Source organism: Eumetopias jubatus, unplaced genomic scaffold, assembly GCF_037043125.1.
Source record: "Eumetopias jubatus isolate StellerSeaLion01/CBP00866 unplaced genomic scaffold, mEumJub1_p1.0 scaffold_4, whole genome shotgun sequence".
Classification (NCBI taxonomy): Eukaryota; Metazoa; Chordata; class Mammalia; order Carnivora; family Otariidae; genus Eumetopias; species Eumetopias jubatus.
The window spans coordinates 141,141,344-141,167,163 of NW_028274810.1; the positions used below are offsets into that span (position 1 = coordinate 141,141,344).

Sequence of the window (25,820 nt, forward strand, 5' to 3'; positions counted from 1 at the left end):
ACTTATACTAACAGGGGTGAAAATAGAAACAAAAGTATGGATGACAAACATTATAAATCACAATGTACAAAACATGCAACATGCACTATACAGATATACACAATATACAGAATTATATAAGCAGAATTTTAGGATTAGAAAGAATCACAGAAGTCATATAATCCAATCTTTGTCATTTCAGAAAAAAGCAAACTAAGGCTCACAGAAACTTGGGACATGTCACACAAGTAGATGTTTTCTGAGCTGGAACTAGAATCGAGCTTTCTCAATTCTAAAGCCTGTTAACCTCACTGAACTATAAATTCTCTGATATCAGGGACTTTTTTTTTTCTCTCAAACATGTTTGACATCACCATATGAATTAAATGTAGAAATAAACAAACTAAAGAAAAAACCTGAAATTCCCAGTCTCCAAAATGAAATTATGATCTATTAACAGAAATGAAAGGATTCTAGGGAGGAATGACAGTAACTTCAGGTTTGAACTTAAATTTGTGAGGGGTGGAAAAATATTCTTTACTGATGTCAACCAGATAGAGAAATCTGGCCTTCAAAGGACAGAGCTGTACAGGAGATACGTTTTGAGAAGTCACTGCACAGTGTTAATATTTCAGGATAGGTTGATTGATTCCTTATTTCAGTACTATTTTGGATTCAAATCAGTACTATTTGCATTCATATTATGGGCCAGGAACTATACCAGCTATTGGAAGTTTAGGTCAAAACCACAGAGATGATAGGATATGGCTCAACACAGTCAAAAAGTTGAGGACGTGAGAAATAGAAAAGAAGAGAAGGAGACAGAGAACAATCAAAAGGTAGAATGAGAATCAGGATAGTAATGCATTAGAGAAACTAAAACAAAACAAAACAGAACAGTGATTAATAATGGCAGGTGCAGAGGCAACACAGATAAATATGTATAAAAGCCTTGGCAAATAATAACCATGGGGAAAATAATTTAAAATAAAGTGCTGGAGGCAGAGGTCAAACCGTAGAGGGCTGAAGCTTAGGAGCTGATGAAGGAGTGTTGGAAGCATACGTAAAAATACACACTCAAGAAACATGACTTATTTATAAGAGAGAACGGAATCATTGTCAAAGTAGCTTGAAGATGTGGCAGAATAAAAAGAAGGTATTATTTAGACTTCATCCATAATTCAAGAAGGAACAAAATCATGAAAATAAGAGAAATTGAAATGCAAGAGAAACAAGAAATAAAGAGCAAAGAAAAATTCCAAAGGCGTTGAGAGGTTACAGGCAGAAACACAAATAGAAGATGAGTTGTGATGGAAAAGAAAATACTTATAAGAGAGAAGACTGGTAACAATGCAAAGAAGTTAAGACAAAAAGGAAAGTAGCTCAGGAAGTATGAGTTACTTGGATTTGATCACGTTTACTAAGGGCTCTCAGTACTACTTGCCAGATAAGGCATCTATCTATAAGCAAACAGAAATCCCCCCCTGCCCCCCACCCCCGCCGTGACTCTGCTAACTTTGTCAGAATCCTTTCTGTAATCTTAATTAGATTAGCCTTAATCATGGCCCCAAATACCCTGAGATAAGACCAGTCACTGCCTCTCTTCAAACTCCATGGCATCCCTCAGCATTACTCTAGACCCAGCTCAGACCCTTCCCAGAACCTTGCTCTGTTCTAGCACCAAAACAAGTCCCAGTTCTTGCACTAAAACAACTTATGATAAATTTAGGATATTTGACATAAATCACTTCTACTCAAGCATCTTATCCCTGTCATTCTTAGTTTTCAATTAAAGGGCAAGCTCAGTTGCCCCTGATGTCATCTCTCTAAATTCTTCATCTCCTGTACTTTCTTCTATATCATTTTAATCTCCTCTGATTCTCTTAGCTGTATTTTCAAAAATCCTTATCCATCGTTAACAAACTTCCTTGTATCATCAAAATCCCTTTGCCTTCCTTCCTTACCCATCCTAGACTCCTATGATTGATCACCTGACCCACTCCCATATCAACACTCAGATTCCCCCCCTTTTTTTTTTTTAAAGACTTTATTTATTTGTCAGAGAGAGAGAGAGAGAGAGCACAAGCAGGGGGAACAGCAGGCAGAGAGAGAAGCCGGCTCCCTGCTGAGCAGGGAGCCTGATGCAGGACTCAACCCCAGGACCCTGGGATCAAGACCTGAGCAGAAGGCAGACGCTTAACTGACTAAGCCACCCAGGCGTCCCCTCAGATTCCCTTTTAACCCAATCTTTCAAACATTCATCAGAACCCCAAAATTGGTTCAATGCCATAATTGGATTTCTCTACATCTAGGCAACTGGGTATAGTTTAAGCAAAACTTATATTCATTCAGGATGGCACAATGCAAATTCATGGCTTCCAACTTCTGCTGCGCTAGTATCACCAATAATCTTTTTACTTTTATTTCATCAGTTCCCATCACTTTTTAACCAGTGACCATTTTAAACTTCCTCATTTCTAGTCAAGCACCATGTTCAACCTTGGGCCTCCCCAATCAAGAATTTGTCTCAAAAACAATCACCATGATCTTGATGTACAGCAACAACAAAATTGAGGCTATCAAACATAATTACCTTCAATTTAACAACTTTTTTCTAAAAACTTAGTTTCAACTCTCTCATCTATTTTCTTCCTGTCTCAAAAGGAAACAAGAGCTTCTTTCTGTTTACATACTCCATCTGTGTGTTTAGACCAATCTCCTGCCCTAAGACCTTTCTAACAGTCATCCTCTCCTTTCTCTGTATTTTCAATCTAACTTTTCCTCGAGGATCTGTTCCTCCAGCCTACAAACTCATGATGCATTTTGTATTCTAAAGAAAGAAATTACTTTGATATCACATACCCCTATCCGGTATTTCTCCTCCACACTCATAGTGCATTTGTTTTTTTAGTTCCCAGGAATGCCTCAGGCCACTGCAAGCTGCTTTTTTCAATCACCCCCTTCTGAAATCATCGAAGAAGTCACCGATGACTCCTCACTTGCCAAATCTAATGGGCATTTTCCAGTTATTATTTTTCCGGTTGACATCATTTCTTCCTGCTTTAAACTCTATTCTGTTAGCTCTATTCTTCTCACTCTTCCTTCTCTAGGTCTCTTCCTTTATCTACCAGTTAAATGTTAATGTTTCCCAGAGTGGAGGAAAAGTCCTTGGGCTTCATTTCATGGGTTGTTTCTCTGATTGATTTCATTTTCATTTTTGTAACTACTTACTGTTATTAGTGAATTTACTCTCAAATTACTCTATATAGCTCAAACTACTTTAAGTTTTAAAATCATTGATTTTACTCCTTGCTGGAGGTTTCCCCTTAACTCTCTCAGTCATTCCAGAAGTGAACTTGTCTCTAGCCTAAACTAATTTCTCTCTGAACATTCCTCCCCCTCATTCACCTTTGTTAAGGTACCACATGCATCCAGTTACCCAAACTATAAGACTCATTATGTTTCTTGATCTGCTCCCCATCAACATCCAAATGCTATTATTTACCATGTATTATTGATTTCAATTGATTAAATCTCCTGTCTTCTTTCTATCTCTCCATCCCTTACCTTATTTAGTTCAGGCCCTCAAAGAGTTCTCTGCTGCCCAAGACCAAGGCAGCAAATATCTTTATGCATGCTTTTCTTTCACACACCCTTTTCTCTCAAATCAACCAACCACATAGTCTCTAGAGTAATTATTCTAGAATGAATAAATATATTATAACCATCTCCTATGTAAACTCTTTGAAGTACCTCTATCACTTACAGTCTTAGATCTAAATTCCCTAACAGAACATACAAAGTTATCCATAATTGGGACCATCTCTATCATCCCAGATTCATTTCTCGCTATTCCCTGCCTTTTGGATAATGCTCCAATAGCACTAAAACATGGTAATTATGACTTTAGTGAGTTTGCTCATACATTTCTTTAGAATTCCACTGACATCCTACCTTACCTCTATATAAATTTAAATAATTCCAATTCCTCTTTTAAAATATAGCCTAGTTGTCTTCTCCATGACCTCTTTCCATGAAAGTCCACCATCATGCTGCCGAACAATGATTTAAGTAGAGATAAATACTAGGGGGAAAAAAGTAAGGTATGGGGATAAATTTTTTAAATATAAAAGATATTATTTATTAAAATAAAGGCTACATCTTAATAAAGGGATATTAATAAAAGGTAACATGATACCTATTCTAAATATGTTTGTTTAAATGTTGACTGTGTTTAAAAATACACAATGACTCAGATAGATTTGTACTGGTTAGCATAACCTGGTCAGAAGAAAAAGAGTTTTGATTCCTAATATTAGTTAATATTTGTCTCCTGAAATAATATAAAAAGTTTAGCAGCCATTATTTAAGCCTCTATTCATCTGTTCCAAAGAGATAGCTCTAATAATTTTTCATTTTACAAGGCTGGGGTAGAGAGACTGGTGATTCTGATTCTTCACAGACTGGGGATGCCATGTTTAATTTACTACATTCATTCCATTCAGAAAAATGCAGATTTCATATAGTGTAGTGTAGCTACACTATAGTCCACTTGGAGCTCTTAACACATATTTACCCTCAGAAAGGGAATTTCCAGACCATGACAGTAAATGTCACTTTGAAATCTGGGCTGGGAAATTGGACACTTAGAGAGTTGGTGCCACTTTCTTTTCTTTCTTATTCTTTCTTCTTTTTCCTCCCTCTCTCCTCTTTTCCCTCCCTCTTTCCATCCTTTCTTTCTTTCACAACTCTCAATAAAGAGGTCACTTTTCCTTTAAGTGTTCAGTTGAGTTGGGGAGAATTTGGAAAATTTAGTTCAGAACAATTCTGCAAAAGAAAGAGATTGACCCAGATGTGAACTCTGTCAAATAGGTAAAAGAAGAACAACGTAGCAAGGGGATTGAGGACATTTCTAAGAATGGACTCAACCTCTGGATACGTAAGTAAGTAAAGTGGAGACTAATGGGGAAAGGAAAAGGGGTCAGGAGTGTGGAGTTCTCTATTGAGATACAAGAGCCAGTGCGGTACAAGTAACTCAGTGAAAAAATAAGAAAGAACCATGTGTAGTTCTGGTCCAAGAGTGAAGTATTTGAATTAAGATTTTAGAGGTGTAATAATTTCAAATGATGATAAGATTCAGATATGGCCATGGCAGTAACTGACTAAAGTAGAATTGGGACTAAAGTTCACTACGTCCAATTTGAGACAGCCAAGGAAGTGAGTGGCTGCTGAACAGATCATTCAGGTGAACGCTAACATCACTCTGGTTGGTGGCAGGAATTATTAAAAGTTAGACTAAAGCCAGATGCTAAAATCTTCAGTGACTAAAATGGAATAACCAAGAGGTCACCAGATGATCTCAACATGGAAGGGCTGTGCTCAGTTACATTACATACAAAGGCACAGGGGTTAAATTAAAAACAAGAAGCCTAGAAAATTATGGTAACAAACATAGGAGAATGGATACCTGATTATATCCTCAATAATCCTAGAATCTCATAGTGGATTGAAGTGAGGGTCAGAAAGACTGAGTAACTCAAAAAGTTAGCAGAGTGAAAACAAATGACCAAAGTCACTTTAAAAAAAGCAAAGAAAGGGGATGTTAAACTGAAAATCAGTATAGTGTTTACTACTTCTATGAAAGAGGCATGTGGATTCAATAGGCAAAGATTCTACAGATAGATGCAATAAGTAAAACCACAAATTCTGGTTTTCAGTTTGGGTAGCAGATTCATGGATTTCATTTTATCTTTATGCTTTGAAAGGTGCACATATTCTTTTTTGTGTATCAAACTGATAATGATGAAAGATAGTATTTTTAAAAGCAACTAAAGAATTTCATTCTCATAAAATCCACCCAAATTTGTCTAGGAGTAGGTGTACATTAGTCTCACATACTGGAATCATCTAAGTGATGGCAAATCTTCAGTAAGAAGATTTTTTGCTACTCTCTTCTCTGCCTGCAGGGCCTCGAAATGTCACAGGATGGCTCAAATCCCACCTTGATTACTTGTTTTCTAAAACTGATTTTCTTAACTGTGTTTACTTTAATATAAATATTAATGATATTGTGTTTCCTGACCACAAAATAAATCATGGCGTAAAAGGCAATTCAGAAACATATCATGCAAAATAGGCCAGCTAGGCTAGGTTCAGAATTTGAATAAGTACATGAAATTGATAACCAACCTAGGGCTGATCAAGAACTGATTCTACACATGTTGGCTCATTGAAAAAATAAATAATATGAAGCAATTTACTTATTGATAACTAAGATAAGTAGAATATAAAAAAAACTAATGTGGTGCAAGATTTTAACTTAAATTTAAATGAAGATACCAGCGTAATTAGAATAAGCCTATAATCAGTAATGTCTCATTCATGTCACCCACTTTAAGAAAGGTCTTGGTCAATTATAGGGACAGTTATAGAACTACTTCCTTACATTTTTGTAAGGTAATTGTATAATCACTGCAAACCCCAAACAGAATGTAATATACAGCAAAACTAAAAATAAAAAGACATAACAAAAAGGAATTATTTAGTACTAAAGCAAAATAACAGAAAAGAAACTGAGAAAATGCAAAAGACAATAAAATACAGCAATCATCACTACCATATAATAAACTGGAAGGCACTACATTTCAATTATATTTACTGAAAGACATCACAAAACCTCCATCGTTAGGAATCTATTATTGATATTATCTCTTATATTTCCTTCTACATTTATCTACATGAATTCAATCCTCAGGAATTTATTCATTAGTTTCAATTTTTTTCTAAACCCTTTTATGAATAACTCTTAATGAATTAAATTAATAGTACAAAAGTGGTCACACACAACCCAGATCACTTTGAAACAACTGAGTAGAGCACATAATTCTTAATCTATCCTAGCTGAACCCACTACCACATTATCCCTGATACTCTCTTCTCTGCCTGCAGGGCCTCAAAATGTCACAGGATGGCTCAAATCCCTAAAGCTACATAAAGCCTGGAGAAACTGTAAGCTTTTAGAGATCTTCTTTCCCTTCTCTTTCTGGTTTATCCTTCTTTTGGTTAAATGCCAAGTAATTGATATTTCCCTTCAATATAAGGAGAATGGTGGTAAAGTAGAAATGAACAAGGATTTTCCCACAGACCCAATATTCTCCATGGATCCAGGGTTATCTATGACCAGTTGAGTAGATCACAGCCACCTCTGACAAGGTAAACTGTAAACTGATCAGTTCAACCTAAGCACTTCTATGACTGGTTCCTCAACTGTGAGGGAGGGGGAATAGGGGAGCAGATTGTTAAGATACGTGAAAACCAGTGCTGTCTAAATATATAATTATGAAGGTGGTCAGTCTTAGTGCAATTAATTTTTTAAAATACTGTTATTCTATCCTTCTAGGTAATCAAGGGTTAACTGTAAAGCCTGGTGACCTAAATTTTTAGAGCCATCAAGGAGATGATACTAGCTCATTAAAGTGAAGCTATGTTTTTGACATCTTACTACAATGTAAGTATTTACATATGCTTTGTTTTCTATTATCGTATCTAGTAAGGATAATATTTCTATATTTCATGAATAATCATATATGTATATATAAAAAGCAGAAATAGAAGTGAATTATACCATATCATTAGACAGGCACATGCAATTCTACGAACAGACTCAATTGTAAGAAAAATATACCTGCCATCCCTGTGATGATGTTCAGTGTTCTGACTGTATCTGGAGCGAGGTAGAGTAAGAAAATGACTGCAAGCATGGCAGAAACAAGAATATAAATGAGACTCAGGAAAGAAATGAAAAGGTATAGTTTACTTTTAAAAAGTGAAATTCAAAAAAGATAAGCAGATAGTAAGCAAAGCAAAAGAAAACTGTTACTAGAAAGCTTGTTCTTTCCTCCCAATGTCCATTGTAACATGGCCATGCTAAAGGTTAAAATATTCTAAGTATTCCAAAATAAACACAACAAAAACATAGCAAATCAAGATTCAAATAAATTATATTTCAAACTAAAATCTTATCAATTGTCACTCAAACATCTCTAGCACCATCTATAAAATGTTATACAATATATAGTTGCTTTCCCTTTTTGAGGAGGAAAGATGGGAAGAGAAAACTAATAAAAAAACAAGGAAGTTTAAGAAGAAAATAATTAAAGACGTAATTTCTAATACACAGGAGATTTTATAAGGTAATTATTTCTTCTTCAATCATGAATAAGTAAAAGTAACTAAAAGGACTTAAAAAATTCCATTTAGTAAGGAATAAGCTGACTTGAGTTATTATTTGGTTAGTACTTTTATTTGTTAGGTTCATTGGATGCTATCCATTTTTCCATTCACTATGTTTAGTACATGTTTATTACCTACTGTGGGCTGTGCTACACTTCACGCCTCATGACTATCCCAAACCATCAAAGCAGCACACTGACATTTTCACCCATCTCTAGGGGCTCCTCTTCTTTCCACAGCGCTGATTTAAACTTCTCTGTTTTCTTAAAACCTCTCATTCCAACACACTTAATTTTGGCAGATGATCATTACATTTCAGTTTTTTAAAAAAGGAAACCAACTTTGAATTCTCTCTGTCATATTTCTACCACTAAATACAGAGTACCTACACTTATATCTTCACTTGTCATTTTCTTTTGCACCAAGGGAAGAAACTCCTCTACTTGTAATCCTAATTTCCCACATTCCTTCTTTTCTCCTTCATTCATTATTGTCTCATGCCTTCCATTCCTGAACTGCACTTAATCCTAAAAATGAACCCTTCACTAACCTTCCCTTCCTCTCAAGCCTTTGCATGTCTCTGACTTTCATCATACAACATCCTAGCCATATCTACAATTTTTGCCACCACTTCCTCACTTCTCATCCAAGCTTTAAGTTCACTGTATGTAATGGGACTTTCAGTCTCCACCATTCTCTGGAAGCTAGCCTATGAATGCTACCTGTGAAATCCTGAAAAATCCTTTAACTTCTTGATCTTCCTCATATTACCCTTATCTATGATGTTACACATTGATTTTCAAGCTCTGTTTCTTGACACTCTCTCGTCTCTTGGTTTTTGAAACATGATTCTCTCAGGCTATTAAAAATAGTATTTTATGTAACACTTAATGAGGTGACAAGTATTCCATTAAAGGTTTGTCTACTTTATCTCATTTATTTCTCGTAACAACTCTTTGAGGTAGGTTTTAGTATTGCCACAGACAGAAAAACTGAGGCTGTGAGTGCCATATAGGAAGTAGCTGGACTGGGTTTCACACTCACGGCTTCCTTAATCCAAAATTCAGGCTCTTAACATTTACACACACGGCCTGGTTTCACACCTATCTAACTGCTTCTTTACCCATTTCATTTACTGGATTCTCCTTCACTTTATTCCACAGAGGCAGTGGTTTCCCAAGATGGGTTCTCCAAATTTCTTTATATTCCAACACATTCTTTCTGGATTATATCATTTCCTTTATAGTGTGAACTCTCACTTTGTTTAGCTTTCATCTTTCTTTGGGTTTCACAGCACATTTCCAGCTGCTTCCTGGGCTCCCCACACAGCTACCTAACTGTCATGTAGACCCTTCAGAAAAACACATGTTAATTTTAAGGTTTGAGCAAGACATTAGCCTATTTGGACGCCTGGTGCTGCATTTGTGAAATGAGGGGGCTGGAGCAGTAGTTTTCAAACTTTCTTTTTGATCAGAAGACCACTGTTTTTTTGGAGCAAATTTTTATGTAAAACCAATCATTAGGAAGCCAATAAAATCAGAATGACTCTGGCTAAAGAGGGAGTGAGAAGACTAATCCCTATCCATTTGGCGTGGTCCTTACCTACAACCGCAGTCCCTCAGGTACCTCTTCAGAATCCAGGACTCCATGATCTCTAAAAGACCCTCCAGTTTTAAATATAATTCTTTAACCCTCCTTTGAAACTTAATATAATACTTCAGCTATTTCTCTTTGTGTAATCCCAGTTTTAACTAAAGATTTAAATATTTACTTAACAAGTTTTAAAAAATCTCATAATTTAACTCCTCCATTTTCCTTATTTTCCACATTTAATTGATTTATAAACCTTGCTAGTTCTAATGCTTAAATAACTCAGATTTATCCTTTCTTTCCCTTTTCTCCTGCTACTGCCTTCAATCAGGCTTACCATGTCCATTAAAATAATCTATTGCTACCGTCCTTCTACCCCAACCCTTTCCTGATCCAACCCATTCTCCACTCTGTCTACAAGCAAGATAATTATAAATTATGCTTTTGATCATGTAGGTACTTTGCTTAAGAGCCTTCTCTGGTTTCACATATTAAAAACAAGTCATATTCCTTAAAACAGCATACAAATTAAGTTCTAAACTACTTCAGTCTTCAATATAGCCTATCACTTCCCATCCTTCATACTATAACTTTTTATGTAGGTATGCCAGACCACCTAAGATTCTCTAAATATATCCCACACTTTCCTGACTCTGAGACTGTTCACGCTTATCACTCTGCCAAGAATGCCATTATCCTCCCTCTGTCTCCACTTTATTGCTTTTGAAAATTGTACTCAATCTTTAAAGTCCAACTTCCCTTTAAAGCTTTTTCCAATACTCAAGCAAGTAATTTTCTCTCCAATCTATTCCAATAATATTATGCTCAGTCTGACAGGCTTCTATGTTTTATAATTAGTTGGTATATTGTATATTAGTTGGTATATATGAGTTGGTATAATTAGTTGGATCATCTGTTTATTTAAGCCAGGATAATGTCTATTTTAAATCTTTGCGCACAATTGGCTGACACACTCAATAAATACATTTTGGATTGAACTAAAAAGTAAAAACAGAATTATACTATTTTCATGGTGAGCCTACCCTCCAAAGAGAGCAATGGTTCACATAATCACAGAAACTTCTAGAAATGTAAACAGAACATTACAAACCTATGTGGTATAAAAAGAAAGTAAAACAGTATTCAAAAAAGATATTCCTGGCATTACAAAGGGTAGAAGTAATACCCAACAGTTGTGATGTTAGGATTTATTGCATTAAGAACAAATAGATCTTCTCTGCAAATTACTTGAGGAATGAAAATATATAAACTTTGAAACTTATTACAATTTTCAAATTCATAGAACATACAATTAATATCCTCCTTGAGGAGCCTTATAGTTAATTTTGTCTCTATAAAGTCAAAGAAAACATGAACCAAGGATCACCTTTATCAAACATCAGTTTGTTTTATTTCCCTTTTTGTGACATTTAACTGGCCCAAGGGTGCTCACATTTAATGTTATTTCTGGGTGTGTCTGTGAGGGTGTGCTTCAGGATGATATTAGCATTTGAATCAGTGGACTCAGTAGACTGCCCTCCTCAAACTGGGTGAGCATCACAGAATCTGGTGAGAGGCTCAACAGAACAAAAGTAGGAAAAAGGATGAATTCCTCCCTTTTTCCTGCCTCACTTTAGAGCTGGACATCTCTTATCTCTCTGTTCCTCAGACTGGGATTTATAACATTGGCCACTCTGGTTCTCAAGCCTTCAGACTTGGACCAAATTATACCATCATTTCATGGGTCTCCAGCTTTCAGAGAGCATATGGGAGGCCCTGTGACTTCTATAATTATGTGAGCCAAATCCTTATTATCTATCTATCCTACTGGCTCTGTTTCATTGGAGAACCCGAAATGCATAGTTTTCTATAGTCATGTTATACCTCTTAACCCAGTCTGGTCATGATACCCCTTGAGATTCTGTTGAAAAGTATAAAAATGCATCAATGAATATTACATAAAATTAAATCCACATTGTTTTGGAAGTAAAATCCACCTAAGATCCAGAGATGCATTCAAGGTCCTTTGCCACATCCACTTGGTACAACTTAAAAACATTTCATTTATTCTTCTCAGTTAAATCATTCTTACATTTCTTCCAAAATTAATGGAATTATAAAACCCAAGTAAACAATACTGTCGCCAATATACATAATGAGTTAAAAAATTATGTTAAAAATTGTAATTTATCCAATCTCTTTGAAAATTTTTTTAAAAATTGAGCAGAGCAGTAATTCATTGTAAAAAAATAGAAAACTAAAAGAATTACTAAATTTTAAAGAATAAAAAAGAAATTATAGATTCAAAAATCATAATGACAAATTTCACTATTCAAATAATTGAACTGGAGTACTGATCTAATTTCTAGACACTCTGATTCTTATTAGGAAATGTAATCTTTAAAGACAGAACAAAACTGTATTTATAATAAATTATCCTTCCATTATATCAGATGAATCTGAATGTCTCCTTTTAGAAACTACCAAACAAAAAGGACTGCAAAAAGAAGAAATAAAATATCTCATCCTTAAACAACCTATAGTTTTTGAAAGCAAAGTTTCCAACAATCTCAACTTAATGCAAAACTTTCTGTTCTGTGTCTTTAATATCATTAATGTTTTGCTACTTTATAGTTCCTAAAACATTCTCAGTATGATTTAATTATGTTAAAATATATTCCTGAAATGTAATAAAATGTATTACTTTTATTTTACTTTCTCTGTATTTTCAAACTTTCAGAGATGTGTTCCCCTCATTGTTGATAACTAAAAGGACCAAGAAGACTATAAATAGTTATGGGTAATTTTGACACTTCCTTATAGCTGGTTGGCTGATAAAGAGTAAGAAATGGCATAAGTGTGTGAGGTATCCTAGAGATCCATATAATATGACATTTTTCTTTTTAGAATATAAATGTATTAATTGAATGCACACAAAAAAAGCCTATGAAGTAATGTATCTTAGGCCAGTGTTAATTGTATTTTTTTTCTTATTATGCTAAAGGTATACTGAATAGAATTAAAGGTACCCAATATATTTTGGCCTCCAGGATAAACATAAAAATGAGTGCTGCATGATATCTCTGACATGTTACAGAAATATTATCTAGTACTCTATATTTATTCTAATAGTAAATTAACTCATGTAAACACATAAGCTCTTGAAATGGTTTCTAATACTAAAGCCACATAGGTTGCCCCAGGAAAATTATGTTCCTAGTCCTAGTTACCATGATTTGCCAGAGAAACAATGATCCAAAAAGTATGGGGAATGGAGAGGAAGATGAACGATGTCTGTTATAATTCTTCATTTTAGCTAATAGCCCTGCCTCCAAGCTTCTGATTTACTTACGAAGAACCTATTTTCTTTTCAAAACAAAATAGGATTTTGACTAATGATAACAGAGTGAGATGTGCAGAGATATAAAGATCCAGTCAAATTTTGATATATAACTCTTTTTAACATTACCTGTAAGAAAAAGGGAATCCGAATACTATTATCTTCTTCTTATACCACTTAGGTTTAGCCAGGCACTATGAATTAATGCCAAATAGCATCATTTCTCACCCAATATAGCCAATGTAAAAGCCATTATCTTCATGCACAACTTTCCAATATGTCCCAAGTCCTTCATCCTTCATACTGGGTCTTTCTGATATATATGTATGTTTTGCCTCTGTATTTATGCTTTTGTTCTTGCCTAAATAAGCATGTCCATTTTTCAAGGTCCAACTCATGTTCTACACTCTCTATAAAGCTTTTTTAAGAAAATACCTGTATTAACTGATTTCTTTTTTTCTGCTTAGTTAATAAGCACATTAAGATGTCAATTATTTGTAAGCCACAAGATCTTTTAAAATGTTAAGAGTAAGGCACATTTTTTGAGTACGTACTATGCAACTGGAGGTGCTGTGTCATTTAATCTACCCCACAACCATATAAAGTTGTTACTAATGTTCTAACTTTATAGATAAGGAAATCAAGTGCCAAAGACATTAATTTTCCCAAAGAAACACAGCTAGCAAGTAATAAAAAGCCTACATTAAATTGCAACGCCATTTGGCTCCAAATCCTACAAAAAAAGAGTATATTCAATAAAATACTCTTCTGGTCCAGTGCACCATTTATTACTGACAAGAAAAGTTAATGCACCACTCAAAATGCCTACATTTTACTTACTATCTCAAAGGAAATTCTCTTTTAGGCTTTTTAATCAACAGTATTATCGATTGACTATATAAAACACTACTCATGAAAATTCACTGTAAGAGCTCTAGAGAATTCTTACCTTCTAAAGAGTGCATAAAAATTACGATGTCTTCACATGCATTCTATTATTGAAAATCTTTTAGAATATTTAGAATATAAAGCATAACACAGAAATTAAGAACCCATTGTTTAATAATTTGATAGACTACCTAACATGGATACTATTGTACTTTTTGATTTTTGATCCCTCATGTTAATAAGTAATGTTTACACAGATAACTTAAATATAATATTAGAAATAGTTTTATAGTCTTATTTAAAAGAAATTGTATTTTAGTTATTTAAAAAAAATGTAAAACGGCTCACAATTAGGGGTAACTATGATTTGATAATCTACAGCACTCTAAAAAAGTGATGAAACCCCAGTAATTATGATTTGGTAATCTACAGCACTCTAAAAAAGTGATGAAGCCCCAGGGGTCAAATTCCTCCAAAACGTCTGAATTACTTGAACATTTTTGTCAAACTAAATGAGTCATAAAGTTATAAACAAGAATAAATATAATGACATAGCATTATGACTATAATAGCTATATACCAAGGATTTAACAGCAAGTCTTTTATCATTAATGCTACGGCCATTTGTCTTAAAATACTGATAAATTATTATGTGTTTGCATGATGGTGACTATTTTTGTTTGTGAATATCATTGTAGAGGTTAATTTTATTCTATTCCTCTCTGCAAGATTTAGACCATATTGTCTTCAGAGAAAATATCAAGTCCATTTCTCATCTAAAGAAAAACTTCATGCAAACTTGAAGGATTTAAAGTCATTTCAGACTTTTTTCTTTCATCATTGCCTTAAGGAACTTTCAAAGAACAAGGAGTTTATGAATCGCTATATAAATAATTTCCAGAGATTATCAAACTTATTAGAATTCTATAATGTAATATAAGTACTCATTCACCCACCCTAATATGACTTCTTCCAACTCCTGATCGTGCCCATACAGTTATTTTTCTTTCACTAGTATCATACTTGATGTGATACAATTTCTTTAGGTACCACACCTATAATTACGACTAAAGACACAGATCACTATGAAAAAGTTAAGCAAATAAAAAAATAAAATACCACATTAACTTTTATTTAACAATTAATAAAGATACTAATTTAAGAACTTCTATTTCTTCTTAGGTCTCAGACACAAAAGCCAATACTTGTTTGACACTATTGAAGATTAGGATAGATGTTCCCTATCTTTTCTTTTGGAAAAGTGTACTTAACACAATGAAATTATAAGCCTGAATTGAGTATAACCTTAGATTTAGATGAAAACAATTAAGTTTATAAATATTGACAATGATGAATATTGGGAACTTCTCAAGTCAGTTGATTTAAGATGTTCTTATTAAAATTGGTTTAGGTCTCATACAAAGAGACTTCTGCATTCCCTTGTTATTTTATTGAAATATTCTCCGAAGAGTAAATTAAGCTTTCTTTGCTAATCCTTATCTCAAACCTATTTGACAGTGTGGGGGAAATACCATAGCATTTTTCATTTTATAGAGAACTAAACCATGAATTCAAGGGTTAATTAATTTGTTTAACTTAAAACAAATTAGTAGTAATTAGTGTGATTAATGCATTGAAACATATGTTATTTCCAAGTATGTCACATTTAATGGAGCAAACTTGGAGAATTCCTCTAAATACAGCAATCAATAAGTGTAATTCTTTAAGATGCTTAAAAGGTTTACTGAAAGCCATGAGGAAAAACCCTCTTCATGAATCAGTTCTTGTGTCTGTTTCCTAAACAAACCAGACTTGTGTCAATACTTTTATATATAAAGTCACACTGGTTCCCTGATGAATGTAAAAGACTTTAAATCTATTGTCTCATGAAGTATATTTATATGTAATGATTGGTTATAATAAATGAAAATAATAAAATGTCTATTTTCGTTATAATTATCCTTATAACCTCATGTGCAAACTCACTAGCTTAACTGGTTTGATTTAACAAAGGACCAAAACTGCAAAAGCAAGATGATTTTTTTTAAACCAAAGAAAAGGTTGTTCTTGTTTGTTTTATTTTTTTACATGGTGGTCATAAGAACGAATGTAGGCATTGTAAAGGAAATGGTGTTAGAAGCTAAGATTAATAAATATCCAAGTTCTGGATGAAAGTATTTTATGGTAATACCTTCGTCCTGAAGGCAGCAATTATAATAAGCTCTCATAGTATTTAATCCTATTTACCTGTCTCTATCTGGAGAATAACGGTCATCCATGACACGATGTCTATCCATTCGGCTAATTGTATTATAATGTCCAGCAGTAGAGCGTGTCCCTCGAAGCCCCTGTTCCACATTCCGACTGAAAGAGCAAAATCCATTAAATATTTTAATAAACCATAATCATGCACTACACCAAAAAGGACGTTTATTAATAAAGAATGTAGAAAAAGACAAAAATCAGTGTAATGTCAAGTCCCAAGTTTTTTAACTAACTGCATCTCGGGCTAATGGGATACATTTCAACTGGAGGCTGACGGTGAAGTTGGGAGATCCCTGCTATAACAGAAATAAACATAAACATGGCGTCAATGGGGATAGAGATAAGGATTATCAAAATTATTAATGGATGACACCCAGGCTTCCAAAAGTGATTTTTATATGCAATACAGGAGGAGGAATAAATTTGTGTGGAGAAAATGAGTTCAGCATGTTGCTTATAGATAATATTGGTGTATCTTGTTTTAGGAAAATGATTATGATCTGTTTTTTAAGATCTAAATTGAAGTCTTTATAATTGATCAGTGATGATTTATTTTAAGCTACCATTCTTGGCCTGGACTGTCAACTTACACAATTCTTTTTCATGATAGAATAAGCCTCTCACATAGCTTTTGCTATTGCTTTCTGTTAGGTACAGCTGAATCTATTCCAAAACTTTGCCTATTTTTTTTAGGTGTGTTCAAATATTCTTTCCCTGGTAAAAGTCGAGCATCCTTTTTTTTAAAATTTTTTTATTTAAATTCAATTAGCCAAGCTATAGTACATCATTGGTTTTTGATATAATGTTCAATGTCCTTTTTTTAAAAATAAGAAATGGCTTAATTTATTAAAGTTAAAATCCAAAATCTAGTTCTTTCTTAAACTTTAAATTTCAGATTAAAAATATTATTCTATTGATAGGTCTACCATATTTGAACAATTACTTTTCAGAAGACTTTTAATAATTTTAGTCCCATTTACAAACTTAGTCAATCATTTTTAAATTTTTATAAACTTAACATATTTTTTAATTACTTCAATTGTCTAAATTAAGTAAACACTTTCTAGTACTTACATCCTTATACACTAAATAAATTAAATTCATAAATATAACAAATCTTAAGTTCCCTTAGAAAGCCCAATACCATGGATAAAATTAAAATAATAAGAAAAAGTCTAAATCTAAAAATAAATCAATTATTCATTCAAAATAGGCATTATAAAACTATCATTCTAAGAGTTCAAATTTTCTTAAACTTTGCAAGTATATAAAATGTGAATTCTATAAATATTTCTTGTTAGTAAATATATTATTTCCATGGCTTTTACTCCTCTAAGCTTTCTGTACTTAACTGGATTGATTAGAGTTTTCTACGAGGCATAAGACTTAGAGCTGTAGATTTTCTGAGTCACTCTTCCCTCTGCCTGTGCTTTTTTTTTTATTCTTTGCATGATTGCTCCTAACTTTAAAACCCCATCAGATGTTTATTTCCTCCTATTTCTTAAATTATCAATACCTATATCATTCAAGAGTGTAGTTAGTTGGCTCTAACTAGATATGCTCAGTAGTGATAAGCAACTGAAAGCTGGGTCTTCTTTATGATTTTGAACTCTCACATAAAAGAATACACACATCAACCAAAGTTACAAAGTAGCCCATGTTTCATATTACTCTCAATATTTAGGCTGTCAAAGAACATATTTGTTTTTTCTTAAGTAACTTTCTCCCACAAGAATTTATTACCTTTAGAAATTATTGACGATTCTTTGTGATAAATAGGCTTTTAACAGCATCCTACAAATAAAATGTGTATGGTATCCTACCTTTGTGGAGGAGGGACACTGGGTGACCATGATCTAGTCCTTCCTATAACATCTACTCTGTGAGGAGATCCTGACGGTGAACAATGGTTTGATGACATTACTTGTTCTGGCACCGATAATGTTGAGCTTTGAAGATCTCGACCATTGTGTCGATAATCTAAAGAGGAAAGATTGAGAGTACAGTTATCTACCCGCTAGGTCCTTTGCCATTTTGCACTTCAGTGAAAAAACTAACGTTATGAAACTGAAGGCCTTTGAATATATTAAATGTAAAGCATGAGTAAAACACAATACCATCATAAAATAATATTTTGTGAACACTTAAATTAAAAATGAATGACAAATATTTAGATAGCTACTATGTCCAAGGTGCTGTGCTAGTTAGGCTAAAACTTTTATAGACAGTTAGTTATCTTTACTAAAAGAGGCAAGTTTATTCTAAAAACATTTTCATCTCTTCAATAAACTAGAAGAGCTTTAATTACTTCACAACAATTATAAATATTCAAAATTATGAACTTCACAAAAATTCCTAAAAGTCTACGGTTATTTCTTTTTTTTTTTTTAAAGATTTTATTTATTTATTTGACAGAGAGAGAGAGAGCACAAGCAGGGGGAGCAGCAAGAAGAGGGAGAAGCAGACTCCCCGCTGAGCAGGGAGCTCCATGTGGGACTCGATCCCAGGACCCTGAGATCATGACCTGAGCCGAAGGCAGAAGCTTAACCAACTGAGCCACCCAGGCACCCCTATGGTTATTTCTTTAAGAGATAAACAATATTAGAAAGTATTTGGAATACCATCTGAAGTACCTATGTAAACTGTTTTTCTTACAGTGATTGACAGGGCTGAGATACAATAGATGGCTGAGAATAAAAACCCGACAGTTTGCAGGAAGGAAACAGCTCAATGATTTGACATACTTAGAAAAAGTGTATTAGAAATGATAGAACTCAAATGAATCTTAGAAAGCAATAGATATTTGACCAATGGAGAGAAAAGTAGAAGGAATTCAAAGTTGCTAGAAAAACAGCAGTTCAATGTGGGGCAGCAGTAGGGAAATAAACAGTAAGTTTGACGCAAGTTGTGTATATCTAAAACATCATGAGGCTTGTAATGGAAAAAACCTTAACATTTCTGGGCAGGAATTGATATTTGCCCCACCACCATTATCTTCATCACATTCATCACGGCTGCTATTGACTTTTACTATGTGCCAGGAACTCTGCTAGGTACTGTACAAAGTGTTCTGCTACATTTGTCTCAGAAATAACTCAGGAGAAGTATTGGTTCATATGTGATTTTTCCCAACATGTTCACATTTTGCAGTATTATCTGAAGTTAGTTCCCAAGGAATGCAGCAGGAGAAAGACTTGAGTGCACACAAACTATTGAAGGAGTGGTCTCAAGAGAAAGGAATTAGAACAGGGCACGAGAAGAAACTAAGTAAGAATGTGATGTCAGCTTGATTCCACTGGACTGTGAATTGTACCAGAGCTGCTCTGACTTTGAAGCAAGGGTCCAATGTTAGCCAGTCATGACTGAAGACTGCCAGTGGGAAGGGGGTGAGATTGTTTTCTGTTTGTCTAAGAACAGTTCTCTGGAACATGGGGCAGCTTGAGTTGTTAGCAGCCAACATTCACTGGGATGGGTAAACTAGCTGAACCAAAGAGGCTACGGGAGCACCAGTGTCCACTATATCTACTAATAACAGCAGCTGAAAGCAAAGAACATTAGCACAGCTGGATGCAGAAAGCTAGCAAAATACAGAACTAAATATGATGCTCATTCATCCCATGTTCTTCCTTTTGGCTCACTTTGGCCAAAACAAAACTCCACCTTAGAAGTATTTCTTGCATGGGTTCTTCCTGGTTTTGTGAATATTTCCCTTGACACCATAACTGTGCAGACTTATCCTCCTTTCCATCTAGACATACTCCTTCCATCTGGATACCTTCATTTTATTTTTAAATCCCACATTTAATATTTTTTATTGCTTAAAAGTTAACATGACTTTTAAAAACTGTGCTTATACTTTTATTTTTAGTGTTTTGATTACAAAGCTACATGAGTTTTGAATGGTCTGATCCAACTGGTTTTCCCAGATGCCCTGTTGTTTTTAGTCCATGATTTTGCAGAGCACAAGGTTTTTTCAGGAACCTATAAATGATGTGAAAGAACCAACTCTGCAAAGAAGATAATATTATCCCCATTTTGGAGCACCTGGGTAGCTCAGTCAGTTAAGCATCTGCCTTCAGCTCAGATCATGATCCCAGGGTCCTGGGATATTGTCCTGCATCAGACTCCCTGCTCAGCGGGGAGGCTGCTTCTCCCTCTGCCTGCTGTTCCCCCAGCTTGTGCCCTCTCTCTCTTTCTGACAAATAAATAACTAAAATCTTTAAAAAATATATTATCCCTATTTTATATTTAAAGAAACTGAAATTTCCATTAAGAAATTTACTAAGAAATTTAAATTAAGTGTCAAATACAAGATCCGGGATTTAAAGCAAATTCTATCTCATTCCCAATGCTCTCACTGTGCTCTAAGACTACATTCATCTTTCATGATCACAGTAATAATTTAGGAAGATGAAGCTGACAGCAGTATACAATTCAACCTAAAGGTTAGAGAGATTGCAGCAAGATTAATTGCTCTTATAAAATAGAACAGACTGTCCAACAGAACTCTCTAAAATGATAAAAATGTTCTCTATCATCACTGTCCAATATGGTCGCCATTAGACACACATGACTACTGAGCACTTGAAATCTTGCTAGTGTTAATGAGAAACTGAATTTTTAATGTATTTATTTTAAATCAATTTAAATAGAAATAGCCATATATACCTAGTGGTACAACTTTGGAGTATGACAACTGGTAGTAGCAACAGACTACACAGAAAAAAATCAATACAATCTTTCATTCAACAAGTATCTCTCTGCGTGTGTGTGTGTGTGTGTGTGTGTGTGTGTGTGTGTGTGTGTGTGTGTATGTCAAGTGTCAAATGTCAAATCTTTGGGAAAAAAAAAAGTATACTACAAAGAGAGAAGTTTAGAAGGTTTACCAGTTTGGAGAGGAGGAGGTAACAGTATTTTCAGCCTCAGAGGAAAATAGTTATACATGTGGAAAAGAATCTTGGGAAAGGCATTAGGACTGTCAATAAAGTTTTGAGAGGCATTTATAAAAGGAGCATCATTGAAATCCAAGGTAAGGGAATATATAGAGAGAAAAGAGATATGACTGGAGTTCAAAGGAGACTATTGAGAAAAAGAGAAAGAGTTACTACAAGAAGAAAATTCAAGTAATGCAGTCTCATGAAAACTAAGAAGAAAGAGTTTTAAGAAAATATTCATTATTAATAATATGAAGAGCTACTCTGAAGTGATAAAAAATGAGTATTGAGGTTAGGTAATTAACTTAGGAAATTAGAATATTATATGTGACATTTAAGAGCTAATTATTAAAATGTCACTCTACCTTCCCAATGGAAAATAAATTATTTACATGTATTTGTATATTGTTTCGGGTCAGAGTAGAAAATAACACTAACATTTTCTAAGTGGCTATAATCTCATATTTTATATATACCATTTATTAGCATTGTGGGGTGAGTCAACTAGTTCAAAGAATAGTTGGTCTAGAGGGGAGGAGGGGGGATGGGTTAGCCAGGTGTGGGTATTAAAGAGGGCACGTACTGAATGGAGCACTGGGTGTTATACGCAAACAATGAATCATGGAACACTACATCAAAAACTAATGATGCAATGTATGGTGATTAATATAATAAAAAAATTTTTAAAAAAAGAATAGTTGGTGTACAACCATTCTTTCCCTACTCAGTATACCCCTGGGGCACAAAATCCATGCCAGCAGTAGCTTCCCTGAGAACCCTAAATTTCAATATCAATCAAAGTTTCTATTTCCTTTGAAGAATAACATTAGCAATGCAAATATAAAAAATTACCTCTGACTTGAATTAGTCAGAATAAATGAAGTAAGTAATCACATGGGAAATACTCCTCTGGCATAGTTAATTTTCAAGACATCTGCCTTGTAAACTTGGAAAAATTAAATAAAGCAGCTGAAACTGCTCATTATTGAGAAAAGGCTGATAGTTCAGGTTAAAAGGGTTTTGAACGGTTGTAACAGATACTTTGAATTTGACAGATATGTAATGTGCAGTTGGAAATGAATCTCGGCATATGGGGAAGAAAGTACTAACAGATTTGCTGGTGTCTAGACTTAGGTTAGTTGTTTAAAATGCTAGTTAACAAAAATAAATAAAAAATAAAAAAATAAAAATAAAATGCTAGTTAACATGGTAAGAAGGTACTGTGTATATGAATACATGCAATTCACATTCAAAATGCCTTAGGAACAATTTCACAGAGAATATAGGATTATTTGGTTCAGCTGACAGTCAAATTCTTGATAAACTATTGACTGAAGCATTTAGTCTCTATTGAAACTACTGTTAATGATGCAGCTTAAAACAAAAAGGACATTAAAAAAAAAGAAAACATAGAAAAGTATTTTTTAACAGTATTAACGTTTAAGTCTTAGTTATCATGATACTTATGTAAATGTAATTTATTAAAGATATGAGCCTATGAAAAGATAACATTTCAAAAACCACAATACCATAATCCTGATTTTCAGGTTGATAAAAAGAATACGAAAAAGAATATGGTGATACTTTAGCTTTCTAATAGCAACAGATTTCGAGGATTTGAAATCATCGTATTTTTTAAAACATCAATTTCCAATCATAAATCAGGCAAAATTTAAACTACAATACCATAATTTGAAAATAAAGCTGTGCCTGATATATAATCAAGATGACAACAATGGAAAAAATTTCAAAAAGTGCAAATATTTGACATACTTGGGTATGTTGGTGACGTCAAAAAGATTTTATTTTTTTCACACTTATGCAGTATAAAGAAGTTTCAATTATACAATAACTTCAAATTTATGGTGAAATCCTTATTATTTAGTAGTTTAAAAATAGAAAACTTAGAAGTATTCACTTATCTGACATATTTCAGTAAGAATATTCAGTTTAATAAATGATACAAGAGTTCCAGCAACTGGAATTATTCAAGAGGTTAAACTGCCATAAGGTTGTTTTCTTTTTAGGGGGGGTGGATAAAGGGGCAAGTTATTTCTTTCTCATTTTATTTATTATTTAATCTGTTTATTGGTAGATAATGATGAATAAAAATAATTCTGAAATTCTTACCTGATACTATACCAATACCATCATCACAGTCATAGTCAGAGACTTCACTATCACTTATTCTTTTTGATCCTATGAAGCAAACAATAGCAATAATTAAAATTGCTGATTATTAAGGAAAAAGAAAACTCTTCACCAACCTGAAAAACAAATGAAAGAAATTTGAATGAAATACTTGAGAATAAAAAATATAGAGAGAAGGAAAGTCATTATAAGCTCATGGTTATTTTTACACATATTTCATAATGTGAAGATACTATTCTTAAAATAAATTATTCTTAAAATGTATAAAATAAATTTCCTAAATGCCTTAAAGCTTGAAATAATATTAAATAATATATGTATGTGATTTGATGCTGATTGATAAAATCTATTGAACAAAAAGCTAAGTTAAATATAGCTATGTTAAGTCAGTTTCAGATGCTTTTAGACAAAGGTACTTAAGTCTATATAAATTTCAAAGCGAGACAATATGTTATTTCAAGAGCATTCATGTGCCTTTTTCTAATATGCATGACTAATAAATTAAATGTACCCAATTCTTCATTTTTCACACTCATGGAGAAGTATAATTTAAGACATCTTAAACCATCTTCTTTTAGTATTAGTTTAGCTGTTCTTCCATTGCTTTAGAAAAGAAAATGAGAAATCATCCACAAACTTATTAATACATCTAAATTGTGTATTGATTACACACAATTGTTACATTTTCTAAGAGATAGCCTAAAACAGAGCAGTAATAATTAACATAATTAAAGACCTCTATAACAAAATTTTAAAATGTTAATCATGCTATGGCAAAAATAGCACTGAATTGATTGTTACAGCAGACTTTAATGATGAAATACATCACATATATAAATAAACATGTTATAATTTGTTTTTTAATATATTTTTTCTCCTACATGTGTCTCAAAAATAGGCACATCTTGTACAGTAGAATCCCTTATTATAGTATTTTTTCCTTCCTTACAATCAGAATACGCTTAATGATAAATGAAAACAGTGTTGCTATTTCAAGAAATGACTTCTTTTGTCTGTCTACTTACACCATACATTATTCATTAAATAGACCAAATTCAGTTATCAGAAAATAAATGCTTTCCTGTAACGTATATAAAACACTGAGAGTTCACATTTTATAAGGTGTCTAAAGTAGCAATAATTAAATGTTCTAGAAATGCCCTCCAATATTTCCAACTTCCTCTTAGAAATACTCTATACATTTTTTTTCTTTTTTTGTTTGTTTTTACCCCTGCCCTCTTGGGAAGGGGAAGAGTCTGTTGCCAGGAACACTTGTTTTCCTCTTTTTAATGGTTACATAAAAGACATTGATCTGTTTTGATCATGTGGTCCCACTGGAAGGGTTCACTGCTATTTTCCTTCCAAAGCCTTTAAAAAATTTAGACTCAATCAAATCATAGACTCTTACAGCCCCAACTGATATGGAAACTACAATTACCACACAATATCCCAAAAGACTGAGCACAAAATGATTTACAGAATTAGTGTATACATTCTAAATGGATTTGGGGGGGAAAAAGGATACCACAGTTGAAGCTATTGAAGAGAGGCATAATAAGAATTGCTACTCATCTTGTAACATGATTTCACTTTGTAAATGTAAATGCTCAAGGACAGGGTAATGATAGTTTAATGTGCCAGATATACTAGGGCCTAAATATTACATGCTTTTGGTATTGGTCAAGAATCAGATCTGCCTCTGGTGTAAAATAAGAATGACACCAGCAAAAAATGAAGTTCATTTTATCGGCCTTTGTGAGTGGTCTTGTGTGGGTTTGTGCATAGAGTTGAGGGTGGATGGGTATATGTGATTTGTAAATGTTGCTTCCTTCCAAAGCTTATTATCTTCCTGATGGAAGTCAATCTATTTTGCTAGTAATTCTACAGAGATTTAATATATTGCAATTATGTTATCTCTACTTGGATCTTGTCATTTAACATTCTGATGAATTCAAGTACTTAATTTAATGTCATTGAATGCATCAATCTTCTCTTTTAAAAGTAGTGTTTTCAGTGTCTTGTTTAAGAAATTGTTCCTAAGCCTATGAATGGACAGATATTCTCATATTTTTTTCTGAAATTTAAAAAAATTTTGTTTTTAGCATTTACATCCTTGTCTATCTTGAAGTGAGTTTATGTATGGTTTGAGATATGGATGCAACTTGGCTTTTTCCATATGTATAACACATATTTTGGCATTATTTAATATTTCCACTTCCCCCAATGATCTGTGATGTCACCTCGGTCATAAATAAATGTATCCTATTTGCTAGGATCTATTTCTTTTTCCTTGTACTGGCCATTTATCCATAAACCAATAACTCACTATCTTTGTTATTATGTTGTTATATATGAAAAAGCAAATTCCCTCATATCTCAAATCTTTCCTCTTTGCTCTTCCTCTAGGTTCAGGTTATTAAATTGCACAAAACATCCTACTG

General features: G+C 33.4%; 1 protein-coding gene across 42 annotated transcripts in view; it reads right to left on the reverse strand.

The window, feature by feature from the left end:
- The window catches only part of RIMS2 (regulating synaptic membrane exocytosis 2), a 585,834-nt gene that overhangs the window by 202,870 nt on the left and 357,144 nt on the right, over positions 1 to 25,820 (reverse strand). For 25 of the 42 annotated variants that reach the window (XM_028109995.2, XM_028109857.2, XM_028110019.2 and 22 more), the window contains 3 exons: positions 23,359 to 23,427; positions 18,118 to 18,274; positions 16,277 to 16,393 (listed from right to left, as the gene is read on the reverse strand). In XM_028109995.2, the coding sequence (XP_027965796.1) occupies positions 16,277 to 16,393; positions 18,118 to 18,274; positions 23,359 to 23,427 (343 nt within the window). Of the gene's footprint in view, positions 1 to 7,663; positions 7,730 to 16,276; positions 16,394 to 18,092; positions 18,275 to 23,358; positions 23,428 to 25,820 lie in introns of all 42 variants that reach the window. The other 17 variants (XM_028109910.2, XM_028109840.2, XM_028109866.2 and 14 more) reach the window with 2 other exon arrangements.